The sequence below is a fragment of the Ammodytes marinus genome (assembly GCF_949987685.1).
Source record: "Ammodytes marinus genome assembly, chromosome: 3".
NCBI classification, from domain to species: domain Eukaryota; kingdom Metazoa; phylum Chordata; class Actinopteri; order Uranoscopiformes; family Ammodytidae; genus Ammodytes; species Ammodytes marinus.
Genome location: NC_137232.1, coordinates 25,393,478 through 25,410,559, shown reverse-complemented (window position 1 = coordinate 25,410,559; position 17,082 = coordinate 25,393,478). Strand labels below are relative to the sequence as shown.

The window sequence follows — 17,082 nt, the reverse complement described above, 5'->3', positions numbered from 1 at the left end:
TATCAATAAGACTGCAGTTCCAAGAATGTTGTTGTGATTACAGCAATATTGTGAATTATGTTGTCAAACATATTTGTTTGAGGAAAAATTAGACAATCCATGTGGCGAAAGGTGCAGTGTATGTGTTGCTTAATTTCCATATCATTCTACAACCATTCATTTTTACATATATGGGCTTTACGTAAAACTATTAAATTAATTAAAAATATAAAAAAACACAATAATGTTTATAAATGCCAACAACTACATGAATCCATCTAAATCATACTATAGAAGGAGCACTTCAGATTACCCTCCAGAGAACATACAGTATACTTTTACTTTTATTCTAACAATGCCAATAAATAAATATCCCACTTTTAATCCATCCTTACCTTTGGCCATCTCTATGAAACTGGTATTGTCATTTGCAGGATACTTGTGCTTCACAACACGAGAGTCTTTGATGAAACTGGTCTGCTCCGGGGTGCACTTATCTGGAATAGGCAGGGTGCGTGGCAGAAACCAGAATGGGATGGCAGAGAGCAGGGTGATGACCCCAGCTATGAGGTAGCCCAGCCACCAGGCCCCAACCCAACGGGCGTCTGACGGGGTGATGGTGATAGTTTCTGTGTTGGAAGGGTACAGAGGATAAGATGCTCATGCAATGCTCAGGTTGTATGGAAGAGTTTATTAGACTTTAATATCTGTGAAAGCAAAACAGTTTTGTAAAAGCACAGAAGACAATTGACAAGTGTGTATCATGATTCACACGTATTTCACTATCCACAAACCTGTAATTTTTGACTTGCAAATATGTAGAACTTACTCTGAAAATACAAAGTCATATTTACGCATTTACGGATCTGTTTCTGCTTGTGAAAAGGGGTTTGCATATTTGTGGATTGCCTCCTGTGAGTTTGTGAGCCACATTACATTTTTACATAATTTTGTCCAACTTCTACCACCGAGATCTGTAGAACAAGCGTTACAAATGTGAAGTGCAATAATTTGTATGTGTGTAATTGTGTTTTGTAAAGTTATATCCACACAAAGAAAAAGCGATTTGCAAATATGTAGAATTTAGTCTGTAAATGTGTATTTTAATTTTGCATAATTTTTTAATTTTTTTTTAATGCAAATAGTTTCACCACAAAAAAAGACATGTCAACTCTTATTTACACATTTACAGAACCATTTCTACATGTGAAACTGGCTCTGCGCATTTGTGGATCGCTTCCTGTGCGCTCACGGAATATTGTCCCATTCGTGCCGCAGGGATCTGCAAAACGCCACCTGTAAAATGAGACCTGTATTTTGAATTCTGTACTTTAGGTGCAGTTAGACAGGTCCACCAGCAGATGGCGCACTCGCGGCGCAGCCTTTATCTATCGGCGAACCACATGGTCCCCTTGACCAATCAAAAGAGCTTGTTTAGGGGCGGCCACCTCATTGGTTCATTTGGAGGCCTGTCACACGAACAGAGGAGGGAAAAAAAGCTGTCCACAGCTCAAGCTCATTCTCGAGTTCGTCGGACATTATTCCTCGTTAGTGAGCAGGAAAGCAGCTGGCTGCAGACTAGCGGAGCTGAGTATCGGTGATAAGAGAGGTATGTTGTTATGCTGACCCACCTACTATCATACAGTAGTTTGTGCGCTGGTCACCTGCGAGGGTAATCAGCATTTCTTGCTAGGCTATTTAGCGAGCTAGCTGACATGTTACACACTAAGCATGATTATTTGAGTTTGTCGCCATCATTTTTAGCACACAGACATGCCGCGACCCGCGACAGGCAAAGCTTCTCCCTTTCATATAATATTTCAATTGTAATACAACAATATGCCAACTAATTAGATGGTCATTTAAATGCAGGCTATACATGTGTGGGGCATACCTCTAAAAAAAATTAACGTTTTACTCTTAGTAATATGTGTGTTGGTCACCTCCTGTGTATCTAGTAAATGGTGTTACAGGGTTAAAGTGATAGTATTGTGAGCTTGGTGTAGTTAAAGAATTGCAGTAACATTGCCAAAGTATTGTGATCAGATGAGTTTCATAATTATGCACTTCAGGGGAGATTGCCATTATAAGAATTTAGCATGGTAAAACATGATTAGCATCACCTTGTTTATTTTTATATTATCCATAGTTTACAACGTAACACATGCTGTCAAAGAAAGGTACTACAAGCCTCCCCCTGACTGTTATGGTGCTTTCAGCTAGACCTGATTTAAAATAAAATAATGCTAAGAATACCAAGAGCCAGTAGAAGTGTAATGAGATTGTTATTAAAACATGTATATTCGTGTCACATGATTGTGTAACCTATAAGGTTACTGTCATTCTTGTAACATATGGTATTTTTCCTCCTTTAGGAAGTGCTGCTGAATCATTGACTGACTGCACTACGGACCAGCAAAGCTGTCACCATGGTGCACCTGTGGACCTAGACCATCTCCAGTTTATACTGTTACGGGACCAAACCAACTTCAGATCCCACATGCAAATCATTGGTTATGTGAAGGGTCATCTCTCTCATATCCCGGTTAAAATTACCCTATAGATATCACACTCAAGGACTAAAGGCAGTGCATTAACCCAATGCTCATTACTTGGTTACCCATGTACATTTTGCATTAGTCCATTGTATACAAGTTGGAAAATTACAGAAATAAAATAAACAAGTGAATGTATTTGAGCATATGGTTTCATGTTTTGCATGTTGATGAAGTGGGATGTTCCACTTGCTTCCACTCATGTCAGCCCTGGGAATCTCCCAGCCAATCCAGAATTTGACCATTTTAAAGCTTGTGGAAGTGCAAACGACTAAAGGACTGTACTAACAATTACCAAAGAACTGGAAACGGAGATAATTGAGTAACTGCATGCTTGACACAGACACATACGGCTAGTTTGAAAATGGTTAAGGGGTGAAAATATTGTATTTATACTGTACACATTTTATTTGTTTTAGGGGGTAATTGTTTTTTGCTGCTTGCCCTGTTCACAGGCGTTACATTGCTATGCTCGGGCACTCCTGCCTGCTTGTACAAACTGTGATGTCGACCACAATCTACTGCAGCTAAAACACAATGACTATGGATAACCAAATTCTGCAAATAATCTGAACTGAATCCAAACACTGTATCCTGAGGATGTATGTTTATTTGACATGTTTCTTTACTTTTTATGCATCGCTATGGACCCATTTGTGAATCTGAAATAAATTATGGATATCCCTTGAATGGCCACATAGTGTGTTGCTGTGAGTTCACTTTGTCCATGGGCCAGACCAGAAATCGGTACAATCTTGGTGCTCATGTGCACCTCTCGAATATGTATTGATGCGATATACCTTTTATATTTTAAGCTTTATGGTGGTTTTCCCCTCTTACAGCAAAAGTAAGAGCTAGTCATTGAAGGTGAGACACTGCAGGGGAATAGGATATGTTATATTTGTAGATATCATCTTGAAACTTTTCCAGTTGATTACTAGCATTAAAACAATTCGTTTTTGTGTTACCATTTGTTCAGAAATGCTTTATAAATATTCTATTCTGACTGCAGAGATGCTAATTCACGGAAAGGGGTGCATAAAGGGCAACTAGTGAGCTCTTGTAAAGCTGTTGGGAAAGTCCTAAGCCCTCAATTAATTAACATGCTGAAAATTGCTTTTAATTTAAAGGCTCTATCCATCCTGGCTTTATCCAACATCTATATTTTGGTTTGATTTTGCTTTTGCAAATGTTCACAAAATAAGTCACTGTATCCTGAGGATGGATGTTTATTTGACATGTTTCTTTACTTTTTGGCATTGCTATGGACCTATTTGTGAATCTGAAATAAAGAATGATTGGTAGGGTGAGTTGCCCTAATGTGGGACACTTTTTGCAATTTCAATTTATGTACGATATTAACATATGAAGCCAATACATTTGACCCATACATGATACCATTCTGAAATCCCCAAGATGTTGGCTAATTAAAAGAGAAGAAATAATTCAGATATCATACTCAGAGAAGTGATGGCACGTATATTAGTGGTCCATGTGCAAAATTGCTCAAGAAAAGGTGTTTGCTTTAATCTGGGACAGTGTGTCGCTCTAATCTGGGACAGTCTGTATTATGCAGAAAAAAACAATATCCCCTTAACTAATTCAAATCAAACGTATCTGCTAACACTCATGGTCTTAGGTACATTACTCAGGTTTGATGGTTTCAATTTGAACAATACTTTTCTTGCACTGGCTTCATGTCCCAACTCTGCGCTTTGCCATTATAGCCTGACCTGTAATACATTGCATTGAGTTAACATAGGACATGAGAAAATTACTATTTCCTAGGCACAGGGTTTAGTTAATTTCTATTTGCTTCAGGGATGATTTCTTTATAAGAGTATTAGACCTGTAAACCTTGAATAAAATTCATATTGCACATTTGATTTTCCTGCATGTGTATTTCCCCAATTTAAATGACTGTCCCAGATTAGGCAAATCATGCTGTCCCACTCTTGGAAACACCTTTCCGAATGTGGGACAGCTACAGATTGATTGAAGATGAAAAACAACTTAAAACATTTTCCCAATATCATTGCATACTTTGATGCATAGTTGTATCATAAACATAATCTGATAACAAATGGCAACATTGTTTTGTTAATGAAAAATGTATAGCCTTAGCATTGAGTTCCTCTCAAACCATGTCACTGTCCTTTGTCTGGACTTCACATGGTTTACTTCCTTTTTGACTGTTTCCCCTCCCTTATCTTTAAAATCAAAATTGTAAATTCATGTGATTTCAATCACAGGGAACCCCTGCTTGGATTTGACAACAATATTATCTATTTACATGTGTTAGAAATAAAAGATAAATGCTCTAGACCTTAGGTGTCCCACATTAGGCAGTGTCCCACATTAGGGCAACTCACCCTACCAATCATTCTTTATTTCAGATTCACAAATAGGTCCATAGCAATGCCAAAAAGTAAAGAAACATGTCAAATAAACATCCATCCTCAGGATACAGTGCAGGGTTCGACATAACGTATAGCCCGATGGCCCGGGGCCAGTAAAATCATATGCAGGGCAAGTTGATTGGCCAGTCACTGTCCCGCCCGGGCCAGTGACTGGCCAATCACAGTTCAGTATCTTTTTGTAGACTACATCATGGTTCATTGAAATGCGCGTTGAGAGTCGGAATGAAAGCAGTGTTTATTTAAGACTCAATATAATAAACCTAATATAAAATATATTTTTTAATGAAAGGCCAGTGGACACCGATGCGTGGGTGTTTTGACAGGCGGGGCAACAAGCGGGTGCACTCTCGCTCCGTTGGCAGAGCTGCCTACTGTCCGCCTGCGAGTCGACAAATCAATCGACTTGCTTTGCCCCCTTTCTTTATTCCCACAGCAGAGGTTGAGGTGCAGAAAATGATAACTGCGCTTTTCCTTTATCTGCCGCCGTAATGTTACAGTATTTTCATCCAAGCCCCAATGGTAATACAAATGAGAGGCGTTATTTAAACGCTGTGAATGCGTCTCCGGTGATTGTGTCGGTTGTAGACAGAAACGAACGGAGGGACTCCGCTCACTGTACAGTATAGTCGCGCAGTTTGGCACTGTTTTCAGGCTCGAGACATTCAATCAGATCGCGGAAGTCTTTCCCATTGAAATCGCTAACGGGGAGAATATCCCCGGTTATTATTTTAGCCACAAACCACAGTCCACTGAGTGACTTATTTTGTGAACATTTGCAAAAGCAAAATCAAACCAAAATATAGATGTTGGATAAAGCCAGGATGGATAGAGCCTTTAAATTAAAAGCAATTTTCAGCATGTTAATTAATTGAGGGCTTAGGACTTTCCCAACAGCTTTACAAGAGCTCACTAGTTGCCCTTTATGCACCCCTTTCCGTGAATTAGCATCTCTGCAGTCAGAATAGAATATTTATAAAGCATTTCTGAACAAATGGTAACACAAAAACGAATTGTTTTAATGCTAGTAATCAACTGGAAAAGTTTCAAGATGATATCTACAAATATAACATATCCTATTCCCCTGCAGTGTCTCACCTTCAATGACTAGCTCTTACTTTTGCTGTAAGAGGGGAAAACCACCATAAAGCTTAAAATATAAAAGGTATATCGCATCAATACATATTCGAGAGGTGCACATGAGCACCAAGATTGTACCGATTTCTGGTCTGGCCCATGGACAAAGTGAACTCACAGCAACACACTATGTGGCCATTCAAGGGATATCCATAATTTATTTCAGATTCACAAATGGGTCCATAGCGATGCATAAAAAGTAAAGAAACATGTCAAATAAACATACATCCTCAGGATACAGTGTTTGGATTCAGTTCAGATTATTTGCAGAATTTGGTTATCCATAGTCATTGTGTTTTAGCTGCAGTAGATTGTGGTCGACATCACAGTTTGTACAAGCAGGCAGGAGTGCCCGAGCATAGCAATGTAACGCCTGTGAACAGGGCAAGCAGCAAAAAACAATTACCCCCTAAAACAAATAAAATGTGTACAGTATAAATACAATATTTTCACCCCTTAACCATTTTCAAACTAGCCGTATGTGTCTGTGTCAAGCATGCAGTTACTCAATTATCTCCGTTTCCAGTTCTTTGGTAATTGTTAGTACAGTCCTTTAGTCGTTTGCACTTCCACAAGCTTTAAAATGGTCAAATTCTGGATTGGCTGGGAGATTCCCAGGGCTGACATGAGTGGAAGCAAGTGGAACATCCCACTTCATCAACATGCAAAACATGAAACCATATGCTCAAATACATTCACTTGTTTATTTTATTTCTGTAATTTTCCAACTTGTATACAATGGACTAATGCAAAATGTACATGGGTAACCAAGTAATGAGCATTGGGTTAATGCACTGCCTTTAGTCCTTGAGTGTGATATCTATAGGGTAATTTTAACCGGGATATGAGAGAGATGACCCTTCACATAACCAATGATTTGCATGTGGGATCTGAAGTTGGTTTGGTCCCGTAACAGTATAAACTGGAGATGGTCTAGGTCCACAGGTGCACCATGGTGACAGCTTTGCTGGTCCGTAGTGCAGTCAGTCAATGATTCAGCAGCACTTCCTAAAGGAGGAAAAATACCATATGTTACAAGAATGACAGTAACCTTATAGGTTACACAATCATGTGACACGAATATACATGTTTTAATAACAATCTCATTACACTTCTACTGGCTCTTGGTATTCTTAGCATTATTTTATTTTAAATCAGGTCTAGCTGAAAGCACCATAACAGTCAGGGGGAGGCTTGTAGTACCTTTCTTTGACAGCATGTGTTACGTTGTAAACTATGGATAATATAAAAATAAACAAGGTGATGCTAATCATGTTTTACCATGCTAAATTCTTATAATGGCAATCTCCCCTGAAGTGCATAATTATGAAACTCATCTGATCACAATACTTTGGCAATGTTACTGCAATTCTTTAACTACACCAAGCTCACAATACTATCACTTTAACCCTGTAACACCATTTACTAGATACACAGGAGGTGACCAACACACATATTACTAAGAGTAAAACGTTAATTTTTTTTAGAGGTATGCCCCACACATGTATAGCCTGCATTTAAATGACCATCTAATTAGTTGGCATATTGTTGTATTACAATTGAAATATTATATGAAAGGGAGAAGCTTTGCCTGTCGCGGGTCGCGGCATGTCTGTGTGCTAAAAATGATGGCGACAAACTCAAATAATCATGCTTAGTGTGTAACATGTCAGCTAGCTCGCTAAATAGCCTAGCAAGAAATGCTGATTACCCTCGCAGGTGACCAGCGCACAAACTACTGTATGATAGTAGGTGGGTCAGCATAACAACATACCTCTCTTATCACCGATACTCAGCTCCGCTAGTCTGCAGCCAGCTGCTTTCCTGCTCACTAACGAGGAATAATGTCCGACGAACTCGAGAATGAGCTTGAGCTGTGGACAGCTTTTTTTCCCTCCTCTGTTCGTGTGACAGGCCTCCAAATGAACCAATGAGGTGGCCGCCCCTAAACAAGCTCTTTTGATTGGTCAAGGGGACCATGTGGTTCGCCGATAGATAAAGGCTGCGCCGCGAGTGCGCCATCTGCTGGTGGACCTGTCTAACTGCACCTAAAGTACAGAATTCAAAATACAGGTCTCATTTTACAGGTGGCGTTTTGCAGATCCCTGCGGCACGAATGGGACAATATTCCGTGAGCGCACAGGAAGCGATCCACAAATGCGCAGAGCCAGTTTCACATGTAGAAATGGTTCTGTAAATGTGTAAATAAGAGTTGACATGTCTTTTTTTGTGGTGAAACTATTTGCATTAAAAAAAAATTAAAAAATTATGCAAAATTAAAATACACATTTACAGACTAAATTCTACATATTTGCAAATCGCTTTTTCTTTGTGTGGATATAACTTTACAAAACACAATTACACACATACAAATTATTGCACTTCACATTTGTAACGCTTGTTCTACAGATCTCGGTGGTAGAAGTTGGACAAAATTATGTAAAAATGTAATGTGGCTCACAAACTCACAGGAGGCAATCCACAAATATGCAAACCCCTTTTCACAAGCAGAAACAGATCCGTAAATGCGTAAATATGACTTTGTATTTTCAGAGTAAGTTCTACATATTTGCAAGTCAAAAATTACAGGTTTGTGGATAGTGAAATACGTGTGAATCATGATACACACTTGTCAATTGTCTTCTGTGCTTTTACAAAACTGTTTTGCTTTCACAGATATTAAAGTCTAATAAACTCTTCCATAAGGTTGCTTCAAATAGATCGCAAATGTCACTGGCTTATACGCATGGGCTCTATAGTTTAATGAGACAATTGTATTATGTGACATTTTTTTAAAATACTTACCTGAACTTTTATGGATATGACTGGATAAGCAAAAACAATAATGCAAAGATTGAGCACTGTGGTCAGTTTTAGCGGTCAGATGTTTCCCCTTATTTTGGTTTCTATCCAATATCCTTTTCTTTTCTTTTCTTTTCTTTTTTTTTTGTAAACCGGTAAAAAAGTCTTTTGTTTTTTGCTTTGTTCTCCTTGTCACTCTGCTGCACTCTATTTGATTGTCGGAGGGCTTTGTCCAGCCTCTCCATCACCATGCCTTGGATATTAGCTAATTGATGCTGATCCTGTGCACCTGTTGTGAGTCCATCTGATAACATCATGTCTCAGTTTTATTAATGAAAGGGCTTCTTTTTTCAGAGCAGACATTTTGATCTTTAATGGTAGGAAAGTACGGTTTTAACAATTAACATTATCAATGCTCTGTTCTGTTTAAGGAACCCAGGAAGTCGTGTCAGTGTGACAGTGAGCCAGCATGCACAATACCAAAACCCTGAAACCATGCACCCATAAAATGATTTAGCTTGACTTTGCTACGTGGTAATTAGAGAGATTCAGAGATTCATGGTTACCAATAAATATATATCTATTAACCAACTATTGTTAGTTGCTATAGCATTGGTTGGTGCTACAGTAGAGTAGTCTAGCCTAATAATTCATGACATCATGACTGGCAAATAAAATATTGAATCAGTCTGGGAAAAGGGTGGAATCCCCTAATAAAGAGTTCCCAAAGGTATTCTGGTCACTAATTTTACAGCTTGCCTTTTACAGATATGTGATCATCTCATCATATGATACAACCTGACAAAGTGAATCATTGCATAATGCAACAAGTGTTAACAATCTCTCTAAAATGGGAAGATGACTATGTAAGTGTAATAGTGTGTATATTTCAGCATATTTTAAGCATGGACTTGAATCAGTGTACCGGTGCATTCCATGTGTTGGTAATGAGGGGGGGCGGGGTGAATTAATGGACTTCTTGTAGCCTACTTTTATTGTTTCAAGAAATACGTATTTGAAGGTGTAAGATAATAACTTTATTGTCTGCTCTGTTTTGTACTTATACAATAAGAAATGTTTTAAGTACTTTTCTTTTTACGAGAGTTTATCAAGTGTTTTGTTCCGTGAACCCCCCTGTCGCACTGTGGTACACGCCCAGCAGGAAGTTCTCTCTCAGTCTGTGTTGGAGCTGAGAGAGGCAGGTATGTTGAAAGGCCAATCCGCTTCTAAATGTTGTTTAACAGTTCATTCATGGTGTAAAAGTAATATCCCGAAAGAGCGATGTGATGTATATAATATGGGGCTGTTGTTAAGAGCAGGTTTTGTTTATTTTAAGAGTACGATGTGTTTAAATGTTCTGCTATGAAGTGCCGTCTACATTCGCGCCAAGCGACGCACGGTGTTGTGGGTAATGTAGTTGTGCTGTATTTATGATGACTTTAACATGCAAGGCAGGGAATGTTTAATTTATTTATTTGTTATTTATTTTATACATTGTATACATCCTTTGCAGCATTCAGAGAGAGAGGATGTAAACTAATGGAGATCCCTGTCATATGTTTCTCATCATCAGGTATGTTTGTAAAAGAAAATACCCACCATTGTACAATCATTTCAATATATACATTTTGTGTTGTGCTCAGTCTGTGTTGGAGCTGAGAGAGGCAGCATTCAGAGAGAGAGGATGTAAACTAATGGAGATCCCTGTCATATGTTTGTCATCATCAGACTAATGCAGTAAAGAGAAACAATCCAAACAGAGCTGTGGTGTCCTGGGGCCTATTGCATAAAAGTGGTATTAAGATATCAGGATGATTGATAAAGCCAGCCTTGACAAAAGGCTCGTTCGACCTAACTTTCAGCTCGTCTGGAAAGTAGACGAGAGTAGCCGAGTGCAGTCGGGGGAGTGACGAAAATGCCTGACTGAAGCCGGACAGCTCCGAGTCGGAAGTAGCGTCCTTGTTGCGGATGCAGTTCGTTTTCTAGTTTTATTTTGAAGGCCTATTAGAAACATATTCGCAGGAGAGTCACACATGCTACAACCGATTAGAAGCAGAACACAACACAAAGACGAGTAAACACTTTAAAAGCGAGGGGCATTTTCAAAACAAGAAACGAGATATAAGCTAATATCCCCATTCCCCACACATCTTTATCTTTCTTGTTACTTTACTAGAACACCTACTTTTAAGTGATAAAGAATAATTTACAAGAATAATTTACAAATCCAAATAAAGGAGGTTTAGTATTTCTCCCTTCACATAACGAATATGATCGGCCTAAATAAAGAAGGTCTAAGAAAAGATCCCTTATTATTATTGTAGAGATGGATATGATGAACTGTATTATGATGTGTAACAAACAAACTACTTGTTGTAGTTTTGGTCTGGCTTTGCGACACTACATGTAAAATACAATTCCCAGACCATTTAGATCACTTGAAATAAGCCTATGATTTAATCTTAATGGTATAAAAATCACTTCACCAAGATCTTATGTGACTCAAGTTTGTGTTCACTTTTAAATATATCTATACAGGAGAGTTACACATCCAAATTATTTCTATGTCAAGGGTTCAGAGGTTTAACTCTGATTAAGTACATTTCTGCTTAAATGCATATTGTGGCGGCCTAATGATTAAACATAAATTAAAATCAAAAAGAATGGATCGTAATTTAATTTTGAGCGGTGATGTCAGACTTTTGCCTAACCAATTGGGGAAACGCATCAAAGGCACGAGGTTTAAACTCCCAATTAGCGCTCAGCTCCGCCTGTCAGCAAGACGTTTCCCATCAGACATTTCGCTCCCGCAGCCCGTGGGGAGCAACTGCAGCGACTTGCTCCAGTGTCTGTGTCCGTCTTGATACCGCGGGACTTCAAAGTCTCAAGCAGCCGAGCCGCAGCCAGCCACGGGTGCAAGTGGGACAAAAAGTCTAACCATAATGCAGTGCGCTCAGCAAGACGAGCGTCATAATTGCGCAGGTCTTAGCAAGACGGCGACAGGTCGAACGAGCCTAAAGTCTTGCCTGGGCACTTTGGATTAGTCAGTTGCATAAACGCCAATCCAGGATGTAAAGGGGCTGCTTTGTCAAGCCAGGTGTAAGTAATTCTGTTAAGAGCCAGCCCACAGCTTTCAGAAGTAGACCCAGAGATCGAACACAGATTTACTGATGTAAAAATGTAAAAGACGGCCCATTTTCCCACAATGCCTTGCTAGTTTAAACCGTAAGTCAGGGGGCAGTTCATTTTATACAGGGGATGTCATCTCTGCCAACTAATCTTGATGTCCCTGCATTGTTTTATGATAAAATAGTTGACAGTGAGCAGTCTGCAGGTGCATTTAAAAAATAGAATATCATGGAAAGTCCATTCAAAAAGTTAAACTTTCATTACACAAAGTGAAATATGTCAGGCCTTCTTTTTGGATGATTGATTGATCATGGAATAAAAAATCCAGTATCTCAAAATATTAGAATATTGCATACAACCAATCAGAAATGTCGACCTTCTGAAAAGTATGTTTATTCTAGATTAATTTCACTTAATGTGTAATGAATCTAGAACATATTTAAATTTCACTTTTTGAATTAAATTACAGAAAAAAGGAAACTTTCATTGATATTTAATTTTGTTTTAGATGCACCTCGATATAGTTATAAGTACAAAGTGAATTTATTTGACCCACATTTGCAACGTCATCTACCATCGATAATCAATTGTATAAATATAGTCCGCAATATGAACAGACTATCACATAAATTATTATAATTTATATAATTAAGTTAATTATAAATGGTTCAGGTTAACTAATAAAAAAATAACTATTTAACTAAATGACAATGCAGTCTTTTATATGGTACTTTAAAACAGGTTATTGAAACTTAAGCATTACACAGAAGATCATGGAATAACTGTTAAACACCTTCAGATCGGAGTGACAGCTGACTGAGCCAGTCAGGCAACAGAATAAGTTTATCCTTTACGTTTAGCCTGGTCGGGACCAGGCTAAACGTAAAGGATAAATCTCCAGGGTAACTTATGTCCCTCCGCTTTTATGCAACCGGATCATGGCTAACGCAAGCCAGGATAACCGAAAAATCCTAGGTTAATCCCTTATCCTAGTTTTATGCAATAGGCCCCTGGTGTCACTACTTCAGCCACAATTTAGTTTTTTGTCACTTGTCTGTTCCCATATTAACTCTCTTGTCATTTCAGACCCGGCCACTCCCCCCTGCTCTGCACTCCCTGCTGATTACTTCCACCTGGCCTAACCACACTCACCTGCTCCCCATCAGCTATTAGCCCCACAGTATATATACCGGTTCATTCCCTCAGTTCCCTGCCAGATTGTCTTTGTGTTACATTGCTCTCCAGCCTATTCTGAATTCCTGCCTGTTTACCTGCCCGCCTATTCGTGTTTTGACCCATCCTTTTTGGATTTTGGATTATCCCTTTGCCTGCCCCTCTTGGACTTGTTGCCTCGCTACCACCTGGTTTGATTCTTCATTAAACTTTGTTGCAATACCTGAACTGTTTGTTGTCGTGCTATTGGGTTCTGGCCTGCCATTTTGGTACAATCCTGACAGTACAATCTGGCCATAAGATGAACCCAGCCGACACAAAGGCTCTTAAGGAAGAAGTGGCAGCACAAGGTGCCGCCCTACACCAGCATTCGAGACAGTTCACCGCTATGGAAGTGGCTTTCCAGGAAGCTTCGGAACGCCACAATCAGCATTTTGAGGTTCTGAGCGGCCAGCTCCAGCAGCTCACGCTGGCCAGTCAGACCCCAGCGGTTCAACCACCCACCAGCCCTCCTGTCCCTGCTGTCTCCCGTCCAGAGCCCCGCTTAAGTGCTCTAGAGCGCTTTTCTGGAGCTCCAGATACCTGTCGCTCCTTTCTGACTCTGTGCTCATTGACTTTTGAACTACAACCTCTCACATATCCCACGGAGAGGTCGAGAGTGGCTTTCATGATCACCCAGCTTACTGGGCGGGCCCGGAACTGGGGTGCCGCCGAGTGGGAGAAGCAGTCGGCTCTCTGTTCTTCTGTGGCTGCCTTCTCTGAGGGTCTTCGGAAGGTGTTTGATCATGCTACCCCTGGTCGAGAGGCTGCTCGGGGTCTGTTTAACCTGGCTCAGGGGAGCCGGAGAGTGACTGATTATTCCATCGAGTTCCGGACTATCGCTGCAGAGAGTGACTGGAACTCTTCCTCCCTGGCTGACGCCTTTTACAACGGACTTTCTGATGCCATCAAGGACGAGCTGGCGGCCCGGGATCCTCCAGGGGATTTGGACGTTCTCATCGCCACCGCTATCCGCATCGATGGACGTATCCAGGAGAGGAGACGAGAGAAGGTACTGACCAGCACTTCCCGTAGCCTTCCACGTCTTCCAGTTTCACCTTCCACTTCAACGTGTTTTCCTACCGCTGCTGCCTCTAGTGACCCAGTTGAACCCATGCAGCTGGGCAGGACCAGGCTGTCAGCTGCTGAACGACAACGGCGCCAAAGGGAGAACTGTTGCATGTACTGTGGAGAGGGAGGCCATTACGTGTCATCCTGTCCAGTAAAAGACAGGGCTCACCAGGAATCCAGAGGGCGCTGGTGAGCCGCATCAAGAACTTTGAAGGTCCCTCTCGAGCACTACTTCATGCCCAGCTCAACTTTAATGGTCTGTCCCATACTGTCGCTGTCCTCATTGACTCGGGAGCTGACACCAACCTTCTGGATCGGGGCCTTGCCATGCAGCTGGGTATTAACCAGGAACCCTTGGCCGAGCCTATTGAGGCTACTGCTCTCGATGGGCGCCTCCTCTGCACTGTAACCCATCGCACAGTTCCTATTCATCTGGGCATATCAGGTAACCACACTGAATCACTAACCTTTCACCTGATTAATGCACCTCAGCAGCCAGTTGTCTTGGGGTATCCTTGGTTAATTAAACATAATCCACACATTGACTGGAGAACCGGTTCCATTCTACAATGGAGTGATCAATGTCTTGCGGTCTGTCTGAAATCTGCCTTGTTACCTGCCTGCAGCACCTCTTCTTCTAATGAATTCCCAGATCTCTCAGGTATCCCGTCGGAGTACTACGACTTAAAGGAGGTGTTTAACAAGGTACGGGCCACCTCTCTTCCCCCACACCGCCCGTATGATTGTGCCATTGACCTCCTCCCTGGCTCATCCCCACCCAGGGGGAGGCTCTACTCTCTGTCAGCCCCGGAAACCAGGACCATGGACGAATACATAAACAACTCACTGGCAGCAGGCCTCATCCGTCCCTCTTCATCACCTGCTGGAGCAGGGTTTTTCTTCGTGGGTAAGAAGGACAAATCCCTCCGGCCCTGCATCGATTACCGCGGTCTGAATGATGTCACCATTAAGAACAGGTACCCCCTCCCACTCATCTCTTCTGCATTTGAACTTTTGCAAGGGGCCTCTGTGTTTACCAAGCTTGATCTCAGGAATGCCTATCACCTAGTTCGCATTCGGGAGGGGGATGAGTGGAAGACGGCGTTCAATACCCCTAGGGGCCACTACGAGTACCTGGTAATGCCTTTCGGACTCACAAATGCTCCTGCAGTATTCCAAGCCTTAGTGAATGATGTGCTCCGGGATTTTCTCAATGTATTTGTGTTTGTTTATCTTGATGACATCCTCATCTTCTCCAAGTCCGAACAGGACCATGTGCAGCATGTCCGCAGGGTTCTCCAGAGACTCCTAGAGAACCAGCTGTTCGTGAAGGTCGAGAAGTCCGAGTTCCATGCCACTGAGGTGTCGTTCCTGGGATACATAATTTCAGTCGGAAGTATTCACATGGATCCCACCAAGATTAAAGCGGTGGTGGATTGGCCGGTTCCCACCACTCGTAAGAAGCTTCAACAATTTCTGGGGTTTGCCAATTTCTATCGTAGGTTTATCCGCAACTATAGTTCTGTAGCAGCTCCCCTGACAGCCCTCACCTCCCAAAAGGTAGCCTTCCAATGGTCCCCTGCTGCAGGAAGGGTGTTCAGTGAGTTAAGGTCACGGTTCTCTTCTGCTCCCATCCTCATCCTACCAGATCCAGAACGCCAGTTTGTCGTTGAGGTGGATGCGTCAGACTCCGGGGTGGGGGCAGTCCTGTCTCAGCGGTCAGGTAAAGACCAAAAGTTACATCCATGTGCCTTTTTCTCCCGCAAATTGTCCCCAGCGGAGAGAAATTATGACGTTGGTAACCGGGAGCTATTGGCGGTTAAGATGGCTCTCGAGGAGTGGAGGCACTGGTTGGAGGGGGCGAAGAATCCGTTTGTGGTGTGGACGGACCACAAAAACCTGGAGTACATCCGGTCAGCCAAACGGTTGAACTCCCGTCAGGCCAGGTGGGCGTTGTTCTTTAATCGTTTTGATTTTACCCTGTCTTATCGCCCAGGTTCTAGGAACGTCAAACCAGATGCCCTGTCCCGTCAGTTCCAATCCGAACATGTTCCCACACATCCTGAGAGCATCCTCCCCACTAAGATGGTCATCGGCGCAGTTACCTGGGACATTGTGGACAAGGTAAAACGGGCCCAGGCCGACCACCCGGCCCCCAGTGCTTGCCCTGATAATCGTCTGTATGTGCCTGTGAATCTCCGCTCTCAGGTCCTCCAGTGGGGACATTCTTCTCGCCTTGCCTGTCATCCAGGGGTTAGGCGCACTCTAGCCCTGCTGAAGCAATGGTTCTGGTGGGCTACCATGGAAGAGGACGCCAAGGAGTTCATCGCTGCTTGCTGTGTTTGCTCCCAGCACAAGATTGCTCGCCATGCCCCTGCGGGCCTTCTTCAGCCACTGCCTGTTCCTCATCGTCCGTGGTCCCACATCTCGATCGACTTCGTCACCGGACTGCCTCCCTCCGAGGGTAACACCACTATTCTTACTATTGTGGACAGATTTTCTAAATCTGCTCAGTTTGTTCCGTTGCCCAAGTTACCATCTGCCAAGGAAACAGCTGAAATTATGTTGCATCATGTTTTCCGTCTGCACGGCCTTCCCTGTGACATTGTCTCCGACCGGGGGCCGCAGTTCACTTCTCGTTTCTGGACAGAGTTTTGTCAGCTGTTGGGGGCCACGGTCAGCTTATCCTCGGGTTTCCATCCTCAATCCAACGGCCAGACTGAGCGGATGAACCAGGAGATGGAGACTGCCTTGCGCTGCATCACATCCCAGAACCCGTC

General features: G+C 42.0%; 1 protein-coding gene across 1 annotated transcript in view; it reads right to left on the bottom strand.

Annotated features, from left to right (window-relative positions):
* Positions 1–17,082, bottom strand: part of LOC307248596 (solute carrier organic anion transporter family member 1C1-like) — a gene marked incomplete at its 3' end in the record, with an annotated part of 60,411 nt that overhangs the window by 18,563 nt on the left and 24,766 nt on the right. Inside the window, exon 7 of the mRNA XM_080025026.1 lies at positions 375–608. Within this exon, the coding sequence (XP_079881152.1) occupies positions 375–608 (234 nt within the window). The remainder of the gene's footprint in view (positions 1–374; positions 609–17,082) is intronic.